The 19032-nt window shown below is 37.4% G+C and overlaps 2 protein-coding genes across 2 annotated transcripts; one reads left to right on the plus strand and one right to left on the minus strand.

Annotated features, from left to right (window-relative positions):
• Nucleotides 1-5291: 5291 nt before the first annotated feature.
• LOC117126817 (loricrin-like) lies at nucleotides 5292-6403 on the plus strand. Its single transcript, XM_033275937.1, has 2 exons — nucleotides 5292-5356; nucleotides 6031-6403. Exons 1-2 carry the CDS (start codon nucleotides 5292-5294, stop codon nucleotides 6401-6403), a joined length of 438 nt encoding a protein of 145 aa, XP_033131828.1.
• A 3201-nt stretch (nucleotides 6404-9604) lies between these two features.
• Nucleotides 9605-12475, minus strand: LOC103828624 (proline-rich receptor-like protein kinase PERK1). The gene is made up of 7 exons (XM_009104252.2): nucleotides 11831-12475; nucleotides 11183-11719; nucleotides 11014-11100; nucleotides 10864-10934; nucleotides 10557-10781; nucleotides 10299-10460; nucleotides 9605-10150 (listed from the first exon to the last, which is right to left on the minus strand). Exons 1-7 carry the CDS (start codon nucleotides 12366-12368, stop codon nucleotides 9836-9838), a joined length of 1935 nt encoding a protein of 644 aa, XP_009102500.1. The 5' UTR covers nucleotides 12369-12475; the 3' UTR covers nucleotides 9605-9835.
• Nucleotides 12476-19032: the final 6557 nt, after the last annotated feature.

Genomic DNA, 19032 nt, shown 5'->3' on the forward strand with positions numbered 1-19032 from the left:
GCCAGGCCATGGAAGCTGCGGACATGTCCGATCGTGGTCGGGGTTGGCCAGTCTTGTATCGCCTTGATCTTCTCCTCATCAACCTTCAGTCCCTGTGAACTCACAACAAAGCCTAAAAATACCAACTGATCAGTGCAGAAAACACATTTCTTAAGGTTAGCATAAAGGCCTTCTTGCCTCAAGGCTTTCAAAACCTGTTCTAGATGTCCAATGTGTTCAGTTAAGGACCTGCTGTAAATCAGGATGTCATCAAAGTACACAACCACGAATTTACCAATGTAAGGTCGGAGGACCTCGTTCATGAGCCTCATGAATGTGCTAGGGGCGTTGGTAAGGCCGAATGGCATCACCAGCCACTCGTACAGTCCTTGCTTGGTCTTGAAGGCGGTTTTCCACTCATCTCCTTCCTTCATGCGGACTTGATGGTATCCACTCCTGAGATCAATCTTAGAAAACACAACAGACCCACTCAGTTCATCCAACATATCATCTAATCTAGGTATAGGGTACCGATATTTGATGGTTATGTTGTTGATGGCTCGGCAGTCCACACACATGCGCCACGTCCCATCCTTCTTAGGCACTAGTAGAACCGGGACCGCACAGGGACTAAGGCTCTCGCGGATGTAGCCTTTGTCCATGAGGTCTTGGACCTGCCGCTCCAACTCCTTAGCTTCCTCAGGGTTGACGCGGTAAGCGGCTCGGTTTGGTAGAGGCGCGCCGGGTACAAGGTCGATCTGATGTTCTATGCCACGGACAGGGGGTAAACCGGCTGGAATCTCATCAGGAAAGACATCCTTGTAGCGTCCCATGAGGTCTTGTACTACATCCGGCACTTCAGGAGCCTCAAAACCTGCAAAACAACCTTCCTTAAAGATCATTAGTAGCACCTGTGTCTCACGTTGCAATGATTTAAGCACTTGTCCGGAAGTCATGTAAAGGTTAGCGTTACTTACCTGGCCGGACTGTGTCATTGCCTTCTGCATATCATGAACTTCTTGGGGGCTGAGAGGTGCTAGGCTGTGCTTTTTGTTGTTGTGGACGAAGCTATAAATGTTGGTGCGTCCATGGTGAAGGGTCTCCTTGTCAAACTGCCACGGTCTTCCTAGAAGTATATGTCCGGCTTGCATGGGTACAACATCACACTTGACCTGATCATGGTACTTGCCAATACTGAAGGACACGACAACTTGTTCGGCAATCTTGAGCTCAGTCTCATCATTGAGCCATTTGAGACGGTATGGCCGAGGATGGGCGGTTTTGACCAACCCTAGCTTATCAACAAGGTACTTGCTAGCCACGTTAGTACAAGATCCGCCATCTATGATCAAACTACATACCTTGTGATCAACACTACATCTGGTGTGGAAGATGTTCTCCCGCTGGATGGTCTCTGGATCAAAGAGGGTGCTAAGAGCTCTCCGGGTCACTAGCAGCTCACCTGTCTCCGGGTAATCGGTTACCTCCTCGTCAGAGATCACTGCCGCGGCCTCTGCCTCGTCTTGGGATTCATACTCGCCATCCCCCTTTAGGACCATCACTCGCTTGTTTGGACAATCCCGAGCGTAGTGGCCTTTGCCCTGACACTTATAACAAATGATGTCACGAGTGCGCAAAGTTTGGGCTTGAGTCTTACCCTGCTCCGGCTTAGATGCATTAGACGATTCAGCCTGGTTTGTCTTGAATCGGCTCTCAATCTCAATCGTCTTGCCCTTGTCGCCTTGTTTTGATCCCGGTTGAGTCCAAGCAGGCTTGCTGCGGCTGGTACTGGCCGTCTTGCGCTTGATGTGCTGCTCGGCTTGCGTAGCAAAGTGCAATAGATCGTTGAAATCTTCATAGTGTTGTCTCTCCACCTTGCGGGCAATGCGGTCTTGCAACCCTTCCAGGAATTGGGACATCATTGTCTCCTCGGGCTCGTCGGTCTCCAGCTTATTCCTAAGTGCCTCGAACTCCTCAAAGTACTCCTCCACAGTCTTAGTTCCCTGCGTAAGTTTACGAAAACGTTTTAGCACATCACGCTGGTAGTAAGATGGAATGTACCTCGCGCGAAGCTTGGTCCGCATCTCGGTCCAATTACGCGCTCTCCACACTGGCCCGGACTTAGCAACGTCTCGATCCCACCACGACAGAGCATTGTCCGTCAGCTGGGCTGCTGCTAGGGCAACCTTCTTGGCTTCACTATATTGGTAATAGTCGAAGATGTACTCCATGCGCTTCTCCCACACGATGTAGGCATCCGGATCAACCTTGCCAGCAAACGTTGGGGGATGAAGCTTAAGCGCCTTGCCTCCCAACCAGGGCTCTTCATCCTCTCGGTCTCGACCTCCCCTATGGTCGCGGCCTCCTCCTACTTGGGCCCGGGGTCCTCGTGCGTTCCTCCTACCTCCCCGGTTTGGCCTCTCCTCGTCCTGACTGTGCGTATCATCGGTACTGTCCGCGTCCGAGTCAGTGTCATGCGGATCCGGCTGACGCCTTCCTGGTGGTCGAGGTCCGTTGGGCCTGCCTCCCTGCCGTAGCTGAGCAAGCTCGGCGGTGATAGTCCTAAGGCTCGCCCTCAGTTCTTCATTGTCAGCTAAGAGCTGAGCGTTTATGGCCGCTTGGTCTTGACCTACGTCTCCCATAGTTCTCTGCAAAGAAACTTCAAAGAAAGATTAAAAGGCAAGGGGGGGGGGGGGTTAAATAGTGGCTTGGGTCGGATACTTTGAGTATCGACCAAGGCTAAGAATAAATGCAAAAATTTATGGTAAAAAAAATCGAATCAAATTGAATAAGGAAAGAGGAATATTTTTTTTTGAATTTTCGAAAACTTGGAAAGAAAGTAAAACTTCTTAATTTTTTTTTTTTTTTTTTTAAAATGCAAAATCGAAAACTTGGAAAACAATCCGAAAACTTAAAAAAAAAGGAAAGTAAATATATATATATATATATTTTTTTTTTTGTTTTGGAATTGTGACGGCTAGGGTTCAGAAAGAACTGAGTTTCGCAGGAAACTTCAGCTCTGATACCAAAATGTTGTAGGCACGGGTCGAGGGTCGAACGGACGGACGGACGGACGGACGGACGGATGGCTATTCCGCGGTTCAGTCTTTGGCTCGGATGGATAGTACCGGCCGGGTCGTCTCTTGTTGGCGTTTGTACCTGATTCAAATATGAGCTTTGGTGAGTTTTCGGTAGAACTAAGAACTGGAACAGAGAAGCTAGTGGACAAATGTTAAACGGACAAGATATGATTTTTATGGGTTTTAAAGGAAAGGTGAATGAAATCTAAAAACAAGGATAGAGAGAAAGAGAAGAATAGCGGATGGAATCTGTTGCTGGACGTGTGTCTCTCTCAACAAGATCAACGGATGGTTTGAAGGATAGAAGTGGTTCCGGCTCTTGCTGGACGTGTGTCTCTCTCAAGATCGTACAAGGGATGGGATGGATCGAAGGACTCCACAAAGAACAATGGATCGGTTCTTTGATATGTCGGACGGCTGCTCTCAATAGTTTCTCACGACTGAAAGACTTAGGGTTTCTTTGCTTAAGCAAAACGATTTCATAAAAAGACTTGGCCGAAAATTTGGCTACTACAAGAGTTTAAATAGCTGTTCCTTAATGGACTCTAAAAGATAAAAAGGCCTAGACAAATGGCCATAGTCTTAACCGAAATAAATTAAAGAAAAGCAATAGACCGGTCGCGGCTTGAGATGTCCGGATCAGAACTCATAGTATGCTTGCATGTTGCCTCATTAAAACCTTTCGGAAAAACCCAGTGGGACAAAACCCGATAAGGAAAAAGAGTACAACACATACTACTCCTTCTGATGGACGGCTACATCTCTGAACCGGAAGCAAGTGGGTTGGATGGATTGAGGATGAAGGTGGAAATGATCAGGCCGGCTTCATTCTGGTCGATGGAGGAGAATTGGCTTGAATGGAAGGAGTCTGGAACCTCTAATGACTCGCTGGTGTCTTCAAGCTTTAAGTCGGCCAACTCCTGGATCAATAGTTGCTTGAATCCGGTTTGTTCCTGTGCAAGCAACTCCTGGACAGCTTTGGCAAATCCAGCTCTTATAACCCTTGAGCCGGACCTTGTGGTAGGACCTTTGCGGATGATGGGAACCTCAGTCGTGGGTACTACAACACTGGACAAGGGTGTAATCTTATATACATTATTTATTAAATAAATAATGTAGAACAACCGAGTCATAGTCATTGCATACTGAGAAATATAATATATATGTTTTACCTTTTTATTCTATAATTCTATAATAGAATGAAACATAAAAATAATAGATTATTCATCTTTTAATTTTTTTTAGTAACTAACAACAGTAAAAGAGAAAATGGTAACTAATGGTGGCGGAGAAAATGTTGTTATTAATATATGAAATAGATGTGAAGAATAGACAGTGGAAAAAGGAAATAAACCTTCACAGAAGCAGAAGAGGAGAAGAGAATGGAAAAAAGTGAAACGATGACATGTGGTGACAGTGGTGGAGGAAAAGAAAATGTCGTCGATGACAACAAACATAGTACATATTGTATTACACACAAAAAATGAATTGTTCATCTACTCTGATCATTTTTAGAAAGAAAAATTATTTTTGTATTGTTTAGTGTAGAATGAAATGTATATGGTTTGATGTTTGTCGTCAAGAATGATACAACAAGACCTCATACCATTTTCAGGTTCCGGAGAAACAAATCATCTACATGTAAGACATCATCTAAAAAAACACATTAACCTATCATATTCATATAATTTTGAAACATTCAGAAAATCATTTTCAGGTTCCGGAGAAACAAATTATCTACATGTAAGGCACTTTTTGACTTTCATTTACACTCGAAGCCATTTCCTACATGTAAGACACTTTGACGTGGACTAGCTATAGAATGTGGACAATTGTGCCCTTAATAGAAATGAACGGGAATTGGTTGTGTTTCAATCGGTTGTGTTTCAATCGAGTTTCGTTGGAAGCATTAATTAATTTGGGTTTGTAGATAATAGTGTCTTATTCTTGACCTTTAAATTTAGCATCTCTTTGTTTAATCTGAAAACTGAGACTAAAAGTTTATTAGTGGATGAGATTGAAAAATACTTGAATTTATTACTTGTGTTCGGTGTAGGGGAGTATGTGGATGTATACAATGGATGGATTGTAACTTGGGGATGTGGATGCTACCGTGTACACATATCCAAAAAATGTTAATTCAGGATTGTGGATATAGAAACTAAACTGGTGTCCACATAAAGATTACATAACCGTTATGTTAATGTATTATATAGCATGTAGATTGAGTGGATGAGGAGATGCAGGCGCAGTGTGATTGTCCATAAGGAAGGTGTGGACAACATCTATGTGGATAGGTCTGTGCGAATAAGTATGTGAGGACATATATCCATTTTTCAGGTCCAGAAAAAAAAATCATCTATGATGAAACCATAAACAACCCAACCATCTTCGATACTTCCATCCATGATGCATATGTGCACAAAGCTCTCATCCACGATGCTTCCATCCACAATAAATCCATCCACGCTGAACTTATGTGATGCTGAACTAGGAAGATGGTGATCCTCATGGTCGTCCCCTAAATAAAAACATAATTAGATGAGTGAAGATATATCAAGAACATATTACTCCAACCAAAAATCAAAATGAAAAAAATTATATCTAGACACTTTGTAACATCAAAAGACACTTCATGCTTGTCACACAATTTCAGTGTGTTATTTGTCAAATATACCCTCTAACTACATCTATCTCTCTTTACTCCATTGAACTAAATATTGTTTTGTTTTTATTTATTTTTAAAAATAAAAAATGTAAAGCACAAACATCATTTTCCCAATTATTCAATCTCTGAAACATCATCATCTCTCTTTCTCAATTTGTAAAGCACCAATTGACCTGAGAACCCCCACAAGAGAACTCAATTCATTTTGATCTAATAGGTGGTATATGTTTTGCGGTCGTTACGGAGAAAGCGATTGTGGAAGACGTGAAGGTGGATACCACATTGGAGATGGTTGCGGTGAAGGTGGAGGTGGTTGCGTAGAGGTGGTGGTTATGGGGAAGACGGTGGTGGAAAACGTGAAAGTGTATACTGTGGAGGTGGTGGTGGTGGTGGTGGTGGAGGAGTAGAAGGTGGCAACCGGTGTGGTGGTGGTGGAAGAGGAGGAGGAGGTGGCAGTTGCGGTGGAGTTGGTGGTGCATACCGCAGCAGAGGAGGTTGTGGTTATGGAGAAGGTGGTGGTTATGGGGAAGGCGGTGGTGGAAGACGTGAAATTGGATACCATGGAGGTGGTTGCGGTGGAGGTCGTGGTAGAGGTAGTGGTGGACACTGTAGTAGAGGAGGTGGTGGTTATGGAGAAGGTGGTGGTGGAAGACGTGAGTGTGGATACAAGAGGTAGATACAAAGTGACAGTGGAGGTAGTTACTCGAGAGGAGGAGGTAGTGACATATAATCTAAAACTATAAAAAAAATTTATTTTTAAAATTTTTTAATTTTTTTTTATTTTTTTAAATTTTTATTTTTTTTTAGTTTTTTTATATATCTAGGATATTAGTGTCATTTTACTTATTAAATGAAATATTTTAGTTATTTTCCTCCTTGTGGTCTATTTTTATGACCAAAACTTGAAAATTGTCTATTTATGAGAATTGTCATTTTCTAATTTTGTATTATCTAATCTTTCTTGCATTAACCATCATCACATAAGTCTAATAATCTATTTTATTGGTCACTAAAATGCAAGATGAATAAAGAAATACATAAAATAATACATAAATTTTCATTATTTTATTATTTTTAACTATTTTATAATATTTTATTTACAAATTATATTTTTATTTTCTTATTAAAAATTATAAAATAACCAAACTAAAATGAAGAAACTAGAACAGACACATAATCTAAACGTAAAACCTTTACGACCACAAAAAGAAACTGGAACTGCCATAATAACGCTAACACAATACATGTCCGGAACTGAAAGGAGATCAAGAACGAAAACTAACTTACTTCACCTTACCATAGAGTATCTTGGCCAGAACAAGCAAAGGTTAGAGAATGTTAGAAAGATAAAATCTAAGATAAAGCAATCTCCGAACACAAAGGAACGCGATCAAACACTAATGCAAAGAACCAAAAAAACAGGCTAGAAGAAGAATAATCACCGGAAGGTTAAAGTCACCACGAAGCAAAAAGGCACATACCTAAATCAGCAAAAGCACAACCACCAACCAAAAGGTAAGAACCAGCTCATAAACTAAACAAGCAGTGTCTCTACCAACAAAGAACCACAAAGCTCTAGATATAGGGACCAAAACTCTAAGAGACTAACTTCACACACTTAAACCAAGGGAAGGAAGAGAACAAGATAAACAAACTGAGAGAAAGAGAATGGAAGGTAAGCACCGAGAAACCATAGCCTAAGCTTAACACCAGAAACAACCATCTAAGCCAACAGAGCATACACATAGGAAATCACTATCCAAACCTGGATTGGCAAACATAGCAAAAGGGAGAGCCACCAGAGATGCTAGCAGTGATGAAAGCTGCAACGAGATAAGAGAATAGAGAAGGAAAGGGAGACGAAACAAAATCAGCCAACCATGGAACCGCCCTCAAGCTATGAAAGAGATCATAGATGTCAGATCACCAAAAACCAGATATTGAAAACCAAGACGAGCAGGGACTACTGACGGCAAACCTACGACGGGGAAGACAACATCAAAGATGACTAAAATTTATCCCAACCCAAGGGGATGCAGCTCCTAACATAAGCCAAAATCTAAGGAAGAAGAGGAGTGCCAATTTTGACCGGAGCAGCCTACAACGCGTGAGAAACAACCGCACAAATGGGAACTCATCAACCCGATTTACAAAAAATATCAGATAATCTCACAGGAGAAGAAGGCGAGGAAGAACAAGAGTACTAAGGTGAGTTTTTTGGTGATGGTGAGAAGCACCGCATACCAGAAAGATAAACGAAATACATAGATGGTGACGGCTCGCGGTCAAATATAGGAAAAGGGCACAAAACATCTTAAAAGAATAATGTTCCAAAATGTATATAAAAAGAATATAATTTTGAAGTCGAAACCGTTAATCTTAGAATCAACAAATTCATAAAAACAAGTTATTGAAATTCAATATCATAAGAGACTCACTTCACCACTAACAATTAATATTATGTACACAACAACACATTATTGAAAAAACAAACACATAATATATTAACCTATCACCTACTACTACATAAAACAACAAAAACACTAAATAATTCTCTTAAAAAATAAAGAAAATCACATAATTAGATTATCCAAAATATCGTACTTAATAACAATGAAATAATATTATGTGCGAAGCGCGGACACGCCCCCTAGTACATATATATAAAGTTTTGCATATGTTTATTTATATGATAACCGTTTTATAATTTCTACAATAATTAATCAGTTTGTAAGTTTTGATTAATATTGATTTTAAAATTAAAAAAAAACTTTTTAATCTAAAATATAACACTAATATTTACCAATCAGCTCCATTTAAAAATCCATAGCCAAAAAAGCCAAAAAAACTTGTGTTGTTGAAGTTTCATATATCATATATGGAATAGAAAGGAAAAATGCAACAGAGATGTGAATGTATTGCATAAAGTATCTTATTTAGAGAAAGATTTCGAGAGTGAGAAAGTAAGAGAGTGGAACCCCTGTGTGAGATGGTAAGAGGTGTGCTATCACCATTAACATCACCTGCTTCATGATAAGGTTGATGGAGCGAGAGATTGATTATTGAGATCAGGTGATGTGATGCGTTGATTTGCTGTCTGAGCAGCCAGTTGTTAGGAGTGTTTGGTGAGAAAATCATCGCATTATCCCTTGGTTGCCAAGGCATCGTTGTTGTAGAGACAGAAATGAGAAAAAGTATTGGGATTTACATCGTCGGAGAAAATGTGCATAAAGAGGTTTGCAAAGAAAATGCATCGTACGCTCGGTCACATCTTCTCAGCTATGTTCCAAGTTTAATTCACATTCAGCTTCTCTGAGAAATTAATCGATTTAATTACTTAATAGAATTGTAAGAAATCACACATTCCGTATGTAAGCCCTTTGAATAAAAGGCAGAAAGAACCATCCAAAACAAAAGAAAGTAGTGCTATATTCTGGTTTCTGATACAGTGTACTCACTTTTGTTAATTATTCTAGAAAATATGATAATCATCCAGAGAGGCAATTCCAAAATGAAACTAGGATGCCTTGGAAATATGGTTTAGGTGTGTAAGTGGTATTTGTTGGGTGCTGAGAGCTTCGAGAGATGAAGTGAAGTAGTTGGGTGCTAAGTAAGACTTATCCTAGATGCCTCTCACCGTCTCACGCTTGGAAGCAAAAAGCTTAGGAAGTTTTGAAGATGAGATAGTTTTTGACAACTTAGGTTTTTATAAATGTGATATTTGAGTTTGACGCAAGAGGTTTTTTTTTTCAAGTTATTCACACACCTGAAGATTGGCCAAGACTTACCGGTTAGAGGTACAAAGAACATATTATTGGAACTTAACCGAACTAGGCCAAAGACTCAACAACCAGTTCATCACACGATCAAATCAACATTTCAGCCTTAAACCCATAAGAAATCAAAGAATAGTAGTATTCAAAACAGCGTCCTCAATCTTAGTATCAACACCACAACTTCTAAAGAAGCAACCAAATAAAAAACAATTCAAAACGTATTATAACCTTATATCGTAGTGGTTTTAATTAGAGCAAGGCAATTTCCTCAAATCTTTACAGTTAAAAAAAAATAATGAAAAAAAAACCCTTCAATTTCTCTCCCATCTGGTTTACAGAGAAGGTCCACTATAACCCTGACCGGTTCTCTTAATCTTCCCCATCTCCATCTCGCGTGTGGTTTGGCCCTCGCTGCTTGAACCAGACGGGTACAGTCCATAGTCACTGGTCGGATTACTGTACTCACCCGTGGCGTTGTACTCTTGAGTTCCAAGTGCCATTTTCCTAAACTTCTTCATGTCTTCATTGTACTGGCTCGAGTCATAATCAGTGCTTCCTCCATATGAGCTGTATACATTGCTTTGACCTGGTCTCATCCCTTCGTTAAGATCTGACAGTGATACATTTCCTTCTAACGCACGCACAATCTGCTCGTTGTTAACACAAACCATTCACTCCATTAGGTATTGTAAGGGATATATACTTAAGAATAAGTGTGCAGCTAAGAAAATATGGCCAATAAATCGGACAAGACAGGTAAGAGAAAAGGATGGTTGGTGTCAAAGTAAAGATTACCTGGCTCATGCGAGGTCTGCGGCGAGCTGAATGGCGAACACAAGCCGCAGCACAAGCAACCATGCGAGCCATCTCCTCTCTGTCATACCCATTATTCATCTTCGCATCAGCTAAACCCTCAAAGTCTCCTTGCTCAGATGCTCTGTTAAGCAACGGTCGTGCCTGTTTCCACCATTCACACATTCATTCAACACTCAAAAGTGTAAACAAATCATCTGAACTTTAGATTATTTATTACAAGTCAAAGTAAGTAAGTACCCAGTCAACTAAGCTGTCATCTACATAGACATTGTTTGCATCAACGGGACGACGTCCGGTAATGAGCTCCAAAAGCACAACGCCAAATGAGAAAACGTCAGACTTCTCAGTGAGCTTTCCGCTTGCAGCGTATTCCGGAGCCAAATACCCAAAGGTTCCCATCACACGTGTCGATACATGCGTGTTTGTATCAGAAGCGATCTTGGCAAGACCAAAATCAGCAACCTGAAACATATACAAGAGCTTCATTAACCAAACATACAAAAACCACTTCTCCAACATATAACAGAAAAAGATTGATAATTACCTTAGCTTCAAACTTAAAATCTATCAATATGTTTGAAGCCTTGATATCACGGTGAATGATTTTAGGATTGCCTACAAACACAAATGCGCCTCATAAGCAAACCACATACTGTATTATACCAAACATTAAATTTCAGATTTTTAGACTTACAATCTTCATGAAGATACGAAAGTCCTTTAGCAGATCCAAGAGCAATCTTCAATCTGGTGCTCCATTCCATTGTAGGCCGTCCCTCACCTATTAAAAAAAAATCATATTTACTAATTGGCATAACAAATCAATGTAATTAAAACAAGAAAGAGTTTAGTATTTATCTAACCATGGAGGTGAAACTCGAGATTGTTGTTAGGAACAAACTCATAGACAAGCAACCTTTTCGCACCGGCGATGCAATAACCAACAAGAGACACCAAATGCCTGTGGTGAACTCTGCTGATGATCTCAACCTCCGCCTGAAACTCCCTCTCTCCCTGACCACTCCCTACTTTCAGCTGCTTCACAGCAACTTCTTTCCCACTAGGCAACACACCTTTGTGCACGTAACCAAACCCGCCTTGTCCTAACAGATTAGCCTCAGAGAAGCCATTGGTGGCTCTAGCTAGCTCCTCGTAGGTGAAAGTGCTTTTGGAGAAGCCTAACACAAGCCCTGGAGACGGTGGAGGAAGAACTGGACGGTCCGAGTAGTCGGAGCCGCCGCTGCTGCTCATGAAAGGCGGTGGGGGAGGTGGAGGAGGTTGACGAGGTGGAGATGGAGCCTTAGGTGGTGGTGGTAGTGACGTCACGACATGATCTGACGGTGGTGTTGCGTTTTGTTGCCGCCATTGTTGATGTTGTTGTCCACCGTAAGGTCCTCCGGCTGAGAAACACAAAGAAGATTCCAAATCTCAAAATCGGATTATTGAAAAGATTAAAACTTTTAAAGAAATTAAAATCATTTGGCACAAAAAGATTGAATCTTTCTTAATACCTTTGGGACCAGGAGGTGGAGGAGGAAGATAGTAAGCATCTTCTTCGTCTCTCCGTCGTTTCTTCTTGCAGAGGAGACAAATCAGAGTCACTATCACAAGCAGGGCGACTCCTCCGATGGCGATTCCGACCACCACTCCTGTTGATAAACCGTCGGAAGAAGGAGAGGGCGGCGAGGGAGAAGATGGAGTTCGGGGAGATCCACCTCCGGGTGAAGGATTGGACGGTGGTCCTGGGACTGAAGGTGGAGGGTTTCGAGTAGGAGTAACAGGTGCGGGAGGAGATCCGGGCGTAGTTGGAGCGGGTGGAGACGGCTGAGGAAGAGGAGGTGAAGATCCCGGCGTAGATGGAGTTGGTGGAGATGGAGATGGAGGAGGAGCAGAAGGTGTAGAGGGAGAAGAAGGAGGAGGAGTGGATGGCGGCGGAGGAGAAGAAGGTGTGGTGGGAGGAGGAGCGGAAGCTGGAGGAGGAGTGGTGATTGTGGAGTTTGATGGTGGAGATGGAGGCGAACCAGTCCCCGGAGACGGCGCCGAGGACATGTTTGCTTCTTTGGATCTAAATCGAAAAGGCAAGTGAAGAGAGAATGTTAAAAGGAAGCAGGAGGAGAGAGGAGAGAGGAGACACGGAGACTAGAGAGTTAATTGAGTTTATGTTTTTTAATCCTTTTTCTATTTCTACGGGAATGATTTTTCGGACAATGGAGCTGTTATCGGGTCCCACACGATTCATCCGCGTTCTCTTATTTCTTTCTATGTTAGTAGTATAATTTTATAAACGCGTATCTTCTTTTTAACACATTTTTACAACATTTTAAATTTGGAAACAAATAATTATCTGGTGTGGTTATTTCATGGGAAAATACGATTAATATATACTTTATTAATTTTGAAGTTATAAAAAATTTCTAACTTCACTGATTGGAAATTGTTAAGATGAAAAAAATGATAGAAAATAAAATGTGATGAGATATTTTCTCCGATAACACTCAGTCACTAATAAATATTTAATCACTCGGTCACTAATAAATATTTTTCTTAACTGTGTTCCCTTTTCTCTAATTAAAAGTTCCTAGATTAAGGAATTGAACACAATTCAAGTACACTTTCAATATTTTTGTGGAACAGGAAACTGTGGTATGACAATTGATCTTTGCCAAAATGCGATGTGGACTAAACTATGCATTTAATAAGACTTTTTAGGGCCAGAAACAAGGAATGTTGGATCCTCCACCATTTTCTTTTGATTTGGCTATCGATCTTCTACTATATTAATGGATGAAAATTGAAAAGAATCAAAAACAAGAAAAAAATAGAACATGACAGCAGGAGGTGGAAAATTAGTGTGAAATCGTAACTATGTTTGGAAGAAATATGTGTGAATTAAAGGATACTAGATTTTTGTATGATCTTACAAAGCGTAGATTTATTTTTTCATTTACTGATGTAAAATTGATTTAAAAGTTACCATCATTACAAATGGATATCCGAAGATAACCAAAATATGTATTACTAACTTTATATTTCTAGTTTATATTTCTTATTTTATTTAAAATATTTATATTGATATTATACATATTTTAAGTTCATATATATATATATATATAATTACGGAGGAAATGATTTGTTACTCGTTCAAAATGCATGTCAAGTTTTTTGTTTCAAGAATTAACAAAAATTACATCCGAAATTTAAAAACAATAACCAAATTAGTGTCTTTTTAGTTTTAAAATATTATGTCAAAATCTATTAATCATTCAATTTATTAAAAAATTAAAAAAAATCAGTTAAGTGAAATTTATATTTTTAAATACAAGAAACTTGAAAAATGAAATTTTAATTTTTTTCTTTCAAAATCTAAATATTCGAACCCGATCCGAAATAACCGAATCCAAACTAAAAATACATGAACCCGATCCGAAGTACAGAAATATCCGAACAGATTATAGCTCTATACCGAAATACCCGAAAATCTAAAATACCCGACTCGAACCCGAACGGGTATCCAAACGCCCACCCCTAGTTCTAACCATCAATCTCCACAATTTTTATATCTCATATCCAATTTAGAAAGCCCTACTATTTTTCGACACATTCTATCAAAACGCATATATCCTTTTGTTTATCATTTTGATAAAATTTGCTTAAATAAATAGGTTTTATTAGAAAAATAATAATTTAAAAGTATATTATAAAGTCTGAGTTTTAATTAGTGTTTTCATATATGATATGAATCTGCGGTCGAATTGGTAAACATGGTGACCGTACATAATCTGATTTTGATTTAACGAAAAAAACTCATTAATTAAAAATCTGATAAAACCTAAAAACCCGCCATCAGCCTAAGACCTATTGACCCGCTAAAATCACATGAAATCTGATAATATTTTAAAAAATGATTAAATTTCCCATATACCTTTTAGTAGTACATAAAATTGAATAAACTATTTTTTGCCATAAGGTAAATGCATTGTATTTATGTTATGTATTTTAATTTATAGGTTTTGTAATATTTATTTAAGATCACATTTGTGAGTTTTGGAATTAAAATTATGATCACACTGAGAATAATTAAGCTAACTATAAATGTTAAACATAATTTCTACATGAATTAATAATTTGTTTGTCTATAGAAAAATAGTTTGGATTTAACTTTTATATATAGTTACGATTTAATATTATTATTTTGCATTTTTAAATGCAGTCAATACTTTTACAATTATAATGTAGATATTTTATTTCTTTTGTTCAAAAATATACAATGAGTTTAGGCTTATTACGAAAATTAAATTTATGATTGTTTGGATAAACTCTCTTAACTGATTATGGATATAATGAATTACATTAATAATTATGTATTGTTTAAAGACCAACAACTAAAAGGTTTAAATTTCATTAATGAGAACTAGAATTCTTTTGTAAAAATAAATGAAATTTAGATAAGATTTTATTTTTTATTAAGGGCATAAAACATGGATGATCATGTTTTAATAATATTGATGATGTAGGATTGTAGATGTATTCTTCTGAGGAAAATATTTTACAAATTCAATAAATTATTTAGAGATCTTTTTGGTCTAAAGAGATACGTATACACAAATTATTTTACAAAAAAAAGTATTTCTTAGAAAATATAAAATTACATTAGAGGAGAAGGCGTAATGACAATTTTTGCATGTTTGGAAAATAGTTGGAATTTTTCTTGCTCCAAAGCAAAGAAAACAGCTGGAGTTTTGCATTAAGCACATATTCAAGCCACCTATTACATTGACGTTCCTCCAAATTTGTTGTTGTTATCTAAAAATCAAATTACCAGCAAATAATCAACTAAACAAATATTATAATTAAATCAAATTTGCTTAGTGGCTTCTAATCAATGATTAAGGTTCTTAATAACATGTTAATTATATTATGGGAGTCGGTCTCCAGATTTTCAGATAAATGTATTTGGATCTTTAGATTAGATAAATAAGTTTCTGAAAATAATTATTATTGTATCTAGTCAATGCCCTATCATTTGATGTGTGTATTTTAAAATAACCGACGACAAGCGCCGAGCCGAATCGTAAGAAACAAAAATCAACGCGGCGTAGCGATGATAACTTGTCAAATTGGTTTGGTGTTTTTTGGCTGTCAAATTCAAAAGATATTCTGGTTTGAAATGGTGAACCTATTTTATTTTGTGTTATTTACATTCAAGGGCAGTTTTAAGCTCGTATGACAGTTTTTAATAATTTTATGTACACAAGGCAGTTTATGTTCATATGACACTTTTTTTTAATATCATAATTTTGTATGAACTTTTTGGGCCATAAAAAGTGTCATACAAGCAGAAATTGTCTTATTGTTGTGTACACAAAATTATTGAATATCATAATTTGAAAAATGTACAAATGAATCGGTGTACATGTATTATTTCATATAATACTGTACATGTTGACAATAGAATATATGTGTACACGTTGATAATATCTGACACATTAAATATCATTCAAAATGTGAATCTGGCTTTTAGGTTTTTAAGCAGAAAGAATTACAATGAAATGCAGTTTATGAGTTTTATTAACACAATAGGACACTTATCACTACTCAGACACTTTTTTCTAACTAAATCTCATTTTCACTCATACACTAACTAAATAATATTGACAACTAATACACGTTACTCTAACTAAAATAAAGTGGGTTCCTATAACTTTCTTCTTCCTCTTCCCCAATAAAGTGAGACTCTGTAACTTTCTTCTTCCTCTTCCCTTTTATATTTCTATGTAATTTTTGTAAATCAAAATATGATTCTTCCAAATTCATTTTTCCAAAAAAGTTATCTTTAATCATTATCTTTTTTTTCTAAGCTATCTTTTAAGATATATGAAGATACATGGCTGATGGTGGTGTAGTGATGGCATATTCCACGGCAACATCACGGTAGAGACGTACGGCGACTCATCTATGAACTACCATAAACATCTTCTCGTCACTCTGACTCATTATGCCATGAATTAGGATTGAAAACTATCACATTTAGGTAAAAATACATAAAAAAACAAGTTGAGAATATAAAGAATCATGGAAAATATGCGAGATATGCGGAGATCATGGTTTATGGTCGACAATGGCTAAGGAAGAAGATGAGGTTATTTTTGTAATTTTGCAACATTTATGAAAAAAAGAAAAATCGTGTGTACATGACATTCAAACTGTACATGTGTACACTTAATTTTGTATTATACATCAAAGTGATTGTGTACACATTTTTAGCTTTTTGTAGGTTTTCTATCTAAATAACTAAGTATTTGTGACTTTATGAACTCACATAATGTTAACATAATGTACATGTGAACTTTTTTCTTTCTTCCCATGTACACGCAAGGTTGGGCATCCTTGAAATCTAACTGAACCTAAATATCATCCTTCATACCTTCTTTAAGAGCTTCTGATTAATGTGTGTGTTTTCATGCTAGCTTCATGGCAGGTCTTAGCTTGATTAATTTATGGTTGTTTTACATATGTACACTATCATATTTCTCGTACATATGTACACCACCATATTTTATGTACACATGTACGCTAATATACTTTTTCGTACACACGCATAATGAAGATGAATTGAAAAGTTTGGGGTCAAAACGTAATTATGTGAATCCTAAAGTATAATAGTGTACATGTGTACATGCGGTTATCCAATCGTTCTTTTAACTGAACTATACGCGTACATCAGTTTCTTCCAAGCATTTTCTTGTCAGCGTTGTTTGATGTCCACATGTACACATATTTAATGTACATTCCCCCCCACCCCCTCCCACCAAAAACCTACCACAATTTTAGCGCCATGTACAAATGGTTGCTCTCACGTTGTCCATATGGAAACTGAACATGTACATGTACATATTTACTAATATTACACAACATCGTTGTTTAATATCCACATATACACATATGTAATATACATCCCACATGTACACATATGTAATATACATCCACAGTTCATCTCCTCTTGTGCTCTTTAACTCCTTCAAATGTGTTTACAAATTATTAATATAATAGTGTACATTCACATTATTATCCATGTGTACGATCCATGATTGTGTACATATTTTGTTTATTTTTAATTATTTTAATCAGTGGCATTTTAGTAAATATGTCTTCGTCTTCCCCAGAATTTTAGGGTTTTCTCAAAAACATTTACTGCCGCCATTGATTTCTTTCACATGATCTTTCATTCTTTTACGTTTTAATTATATGTTACACTTCAAAATCGTAGTTTTATCATTTATAAAATATTTTTCAAGTTCAGATTTCAAAAATAGTGAGTTTTTTTGTTAAGGAAGATGAGTTAAAGAGCACAAGAGGAGATAAACTGAAGAGCACAAGGACTCTGGCGGTATATATTATAACGGATCTGAAGTGTTTGAAATCTTCATGTCTTCTTCTTATTTGAAAAGATTAAGAGATGATAAATTTTATTTTTGGCTAAAAAAAACAACGATAAAAGAAGAAGAAGAAAGAGAAACTGATGGGTCCTACTAGTTGAAAAACTCACTTTCTCGTTCTGTTTTAATTGAGATAAACTACCTCAGTAGTTGAAACTGTCTCTGAGTGTAATAAAAACTCAGAAACTGCCTTTAAATGTAAATCAGTTTCTGAGTTACCAAGCAATTATGTCTCTGAGTAGTTAAAGGCAGTTTCTGAGTTACCAAGCAATTATGTCTTTAAGCAGACAATGTAATTTACGATTTTAGTGGAAAACATGATTGTACGGTACATTGCTTTAATGATATACAATGTACACAAGTGAAGATGTGCACATAAACACATATAAATATGTACACGTGTACACCAAGATTTAATATCGCCATGTACACGTGTACACCTAGAATTAATATCCACATGTACACTTGTTTACCAATATCAACATGCACAAACTCCATGTCTAAATTAATATCCACATGTACAGTTATTTAATATCCACATGTCTAAATTGTTTTAATTATGTAAATTTTGATTCTTTCGGCTAGAGTTGGAGATGTACATCATGTTTGTGTTAAGTTTTGATTCATTCGGCTAAAGTAAACAAACTCCATGTTGTATTTTTGTTGTTATGTACATCATGTTCATGTACACGAGTATATTGAATAACCACATGGATACGATCTTAGTTTGACGTGTCCATATGTTCCTATGTTTAAAGGTACATGTTTTAACGATGTCTAAATGTACACTTTTGTAACGATATTCACATGTACACTATATCTTGGAATCTGCGCATGTTGTAATTATTTTTGGGAAAAGTATGTTAATATACCAAGCAGCCAAACAAACCTTATTAAAACTTGATTCAAGATCGAAACTTTATGAGAGGTATAAACTCAAAAGATCTCATAAACATCAAATGTCAAAGTTGGCCATTGTTGCTATCAAGCTTCTCACAAGTGCTGGTTGTGACAAAAAGGGGCACGGCAACGATAACTCCAAAGCTTCAGAACCAGTGCCACAGCTTTGAATCTCGTCTTAGAGTTCCTGGCAAAGGTGTATCCAATGAGAGAGAGAGCTTTTACATCATGATTATACCACCATCAGAGATATAGCTTGACACATCTCAAAAGATAGATTAGATAGTAAAGATATTGATTATGAACATAGTTTCTGGAAAAAACGTTATGGAAAACTAACATTCATTTTACAAAGAAAAAATAAAGAACTCAAGAGG

The sequence above is a fragment of the Brassica rapa genome, chromosome A07 (genome assembly GCF_000309985.2).
Source record: "Brassica rapa cultivar Chiifu-401-42 chromosome A07, CAAS_Brap_v3.01, whole genome shotgun sequence".
Classification (NCBI taxonomy): domain Eukaryota; kingdom Viridiplantae; phylum Streptophyta; class Magnoliopsida; order Brassicales; family Brassicaceae; genus Brassica; species Brassica rapa.

Bases quoted from the DNA above. Each gene is read 5' to 3' on its own strand.
- LOC103828624 (XM_009104252.2), bottom strand. From the start codon at position 12,368: ATGTCCTCGGCGCCGTCTCCGGGGACTGGTTCGCCTCCATCTCCACCA. The intron at 10,935-11,013 runs GTAAGTCTAAAA...TTGTGTTTGTAG, and splicing joins TTCGTATCTTCATGAAGATT to GCAATCCTAAAATCATTCAC. The intron at 10,782-10,863 runs GTAATTATCAAT...TATATGTTTCAG, and splicing joins ATTTTAAGTTTGAAGCTAAG to GTTGCTGATTTTGGTCTTGC.
- LOC117126817 (XM_033275937.1), top strand. From the start codon at position 5,292: ATGAGGAGATGCAGGCGCAGTGTGATTGTCCATAAGGAAGGTGTGGAC. The intron at 5,357-6,030 runs GTCTGTGCGAAT...GTTGCGGTGAAG, and splicing joins GACAACATCTATGTGGATAG to GTGGAGGTGGTTGCGTAGAG.